This window comes from Curcuma longa, chromosome 8, assembly GCF_044706935.1.
Source record: "Curcuma longa cultivar G26 ecotype Majalengka, Jawa Barat chromosome 8, ITB_CL_G26_1.1, whole genome shotgun sequence".
Classification (NCBI taxonomy): domain Eukaryota; kingdom Viridiplantae; phylum Streptophyta; class Magnoliopsida; order Zingiberales; family Zingiberaceae; genus Curcuma; species Curcuma longa.
In genome coordinates this window covers 934,155-936,966 of record NC_133868.1, presented here as the reverse complement: position 1 = coordinate 936,966, position 2,812 = coordinate 934,155, and the positions used below count along the sequence as shown (strand labels likewise).

At 37.6% G+C, this 2,812-nt stretch overlaps 1 protein-coding gene across 2 annotated transcripts in view; it reads right to left on the bottom strand.

The window, feature by feature from the left end:
- Positions 1 to 2,562, bottom strand: part of LOC141833058 (pyruvate kinase isozyme G, chloroplastic-like) — a 22,870-nt gene extending 20,308 nt beyond the window's left edge. For both annotated transcript variants that reach the window (XM_074720452.1, XM_074720453.1), the window contains exons 1-6: positions 2,335 to 2,562; positions 1,726 to 1,977; positions 787 to 952; positions 388 to 522; positions 198 to 308; positions 18 to 106 (exon numbers count right to left, since the gene is read on the bottom strand). In XM_074720452.1, coding sequence (XP_074576553.1) covers positions 18 to 106; positions 198 to 308; positions 388 to 522; positions 787 to 952; positions 1,726 to 1,977; positions 2,335 to 2,547 — 966 coding nt within the window. In that variant the 5' untranslated portion in view covers positions 2,548 to 2,562. The remainder of the gene's footprint in view (positions 1 to 17; positions 107 to 197; positions 309 to 387; positions 523 to 786; positions 953 to 1,725; positions 1,978 to 2,334) is intronic.
- Positions 2,563 to 2,812: the final 250 nt, after the last annotated feature.

The following is a 2,812-nucleotide window of genomic DNA, read 5'->3' as shown; positions in this document are numbered from 1 at the left end:
ATCAAAAATGCTCTAACCCCATCTGAGGCAGAAATAATTGACTGAAGATTTGGAATCGAGTCAGCACTTTCTATTTTTGGGATCACATGTATGTCAGTATTCTGTCCTATAGACAAAGAACAGAGAAAAGAATGAATTATTGCATTTAAAAAATTTTATTGAAAAACAACCTTGCCAAAGGAAGAATCAGATTTTACTTTTAAGGTAGTCTTTAAGCTCATGTATCACTTTAGCATCCTTAACAAATGAAACTGCATAAAAATCAACTTCATTGTCCACCCCAAATTTGATGTCCTCCCAATCCTTGTCTACAGAAAAACAGAAATAGTAAACTTTATTAATTGGAACGGATATGCCTAGAAGCATGAAAAGACAATCAAAATGAACCTGTAATTGATGGAAGTGTAGCACTTTTTCCCCTCACATTCAGATGACATCTTGACTTCAATTCTCCACCATCTATTACTTGGCATTTAACAGTGTCAAGAGTTTTTGACAATACAGCTAATGACATCATTCCCCCTGAAAAAATGAAATTGAGTTTGCACATCATACCTTAGTTATCAAATGTAGTCATATATTATTGTTCTGCAAGATCCACTTCTACGTGGAGGAAAAAGGTCACAACACTTATCTAAGTAGCCAGAATCAGAAGAGAGATGACAAAAATTTTGCCTCCATGAATCATTTAAATAATGCATATCAGCTCGAGAAACTCTTTTTTAGTGTTAAAAATGTTGGAGCATTTGCAAAAACACCTTGATTGTCTATCTAATATGAACTCACCATCAACCAAAAGAATGTCGCCAACTTCAACATCATTCACAAAACCATCATAATTGACACTAACAGTATCTTCCAAACTAACTCCTCTTTTGATAGTAAAGTTGAAGTCCTGACCCTCCTCGAGTAAGATTGGTTGGCTCACATCTCCACTTCTGACCTCAGGACCCTATATTCATCAAAGTAGTAGATAAGGTGAAAAATTTAATTGCTGGCATCATATATCAAGGCCATAGTCAAAGGCTGATCTGGGTGAATGCAAACACTAGTTAATTAAAAGAGAATTCCTATTAAAATCCGTGTTTGTGCATTAGTAAGAGAATATTAACAAAGGAAGTTCTCCTTTTCTAGGACAACAGGTTTGCAGTAGAACAATTGTATAGAAGTACAGAGTTCCATAAATCATAAAATTCTGCAACCTCATGTTGTTCATCCATATCTTGACAAATGTAACTGCAGGTATTTTATTAGTACATATGCATCTGAAATAGAATTTTGCATAATATTAAAAGGATTGGTGATATTCATGCGAAAAACAAGCAACAGTGGCATAATATGGATGGACAGATATAAGCCATCACTTGATGGATAAAGCATGTTTCTTAAATAACCAATTTAATATTCATCTTTAATTATTTCTACAGATGCTATGAATTCATTTTACAATCCATGAAAAGTTGCATTAACTTACAAGTGACATTTATTAATTGCATGGTTAGCTCAGGCAGCATATAATTGAGCTTTGTGGACTTATGATCAGCTTGTGCAGAGGTTGCTTACTGACTTTGATGGTTATGCACAATTAAAGAGTGACAATGGCATAGGAGGCTAGAAGAAAGAAAATGGTTGGTTTGCATGCAAAACAGTTACAATAGTGCTAAGTGATAGTTTCCAATATGCGGATGTTAGTGTAGCAGGTGAATTTCACAAACAACGATGTACCTTCGTATCTAGCATTATGGAGATAACATTATCCTTTGACTGAGCATTATACTCCTTGACCAAATCAATGATCTTCTGATGTGATTCATGATCTCCATGAGACATATTGAGCCTTGCAACATTCATTCCTGCTTCTGCAAGTTTACATATCATGTCACGCGTATTGCATGCAGGTCCAATTGTGCAAACTATCTTTGTTTTACGTCGAGGATGGGAGGCAACCACTGTTTCCATCTCATTCAGTGTACCTGACTGAAGTTCATAAATTATAATAAAGTTAAAATTCTTTATGCAAAAGGTGATCACGAAACGCAAATCACCACGAAATTCACTACTAGCAAAGAAAAACAAAGGCGATATTCTCATTGTAAAAAAATATTCGGTTTGGTTTTTGAACAAAAGTGTAGAGAAAGAAAGTTCGCAAGTGAAAAACTCTTGTTCAGAATAATATGAAACCCAGAAATATCATCGGTTTAATTTTTCACCGCCGTCATTAATCAGCACTAGGCTGACTCCTTTGGCCCTAAAGAAAAGGAAGTAAATAATAAACTACGTGATCTTCCGTGTTTCAACAAAGCCGATTAAAGAGATAAGGGAGAAAGTAAGAACCGCCAAATTGATATGACCATTGTTGAAGCCAAACTCAACGGCTTGCTCGCCTCTCTCCGCCATTTTCATCGATTTCACCTCAAGTCTACGTGCCCGTCGAAAAGCATTTCCCCGTCGATGAAAATCCAGCCCAGCATGTTGTGGCAAGGCCATGGACGCGCGATTGGGCAGGATATACACCGATGCAGCGCCGATCTTGGTCGCCATCCCCATAGGCGACGGATTACTTCCCAGAAAAAACAAAGGAAAAGAAAGACCAAGGAATGGGAGATATTTATGGACTGAAGAGGATCGGATGACGCCTGCATCATGCTCGCGTTGTGGAATTGGAGCTCGGGCAAGTGCCTCAAAGTCACGAGTTCTAATCGCGCACTGTAGTGGTCCTCGCTCACCCGCCCTTTCTCGCCCGCGTCACCACACACGAAACCCCACAAATAAATATCGCAGAGAATAGGCCCCTTCTTCAATTAAAAAAAAA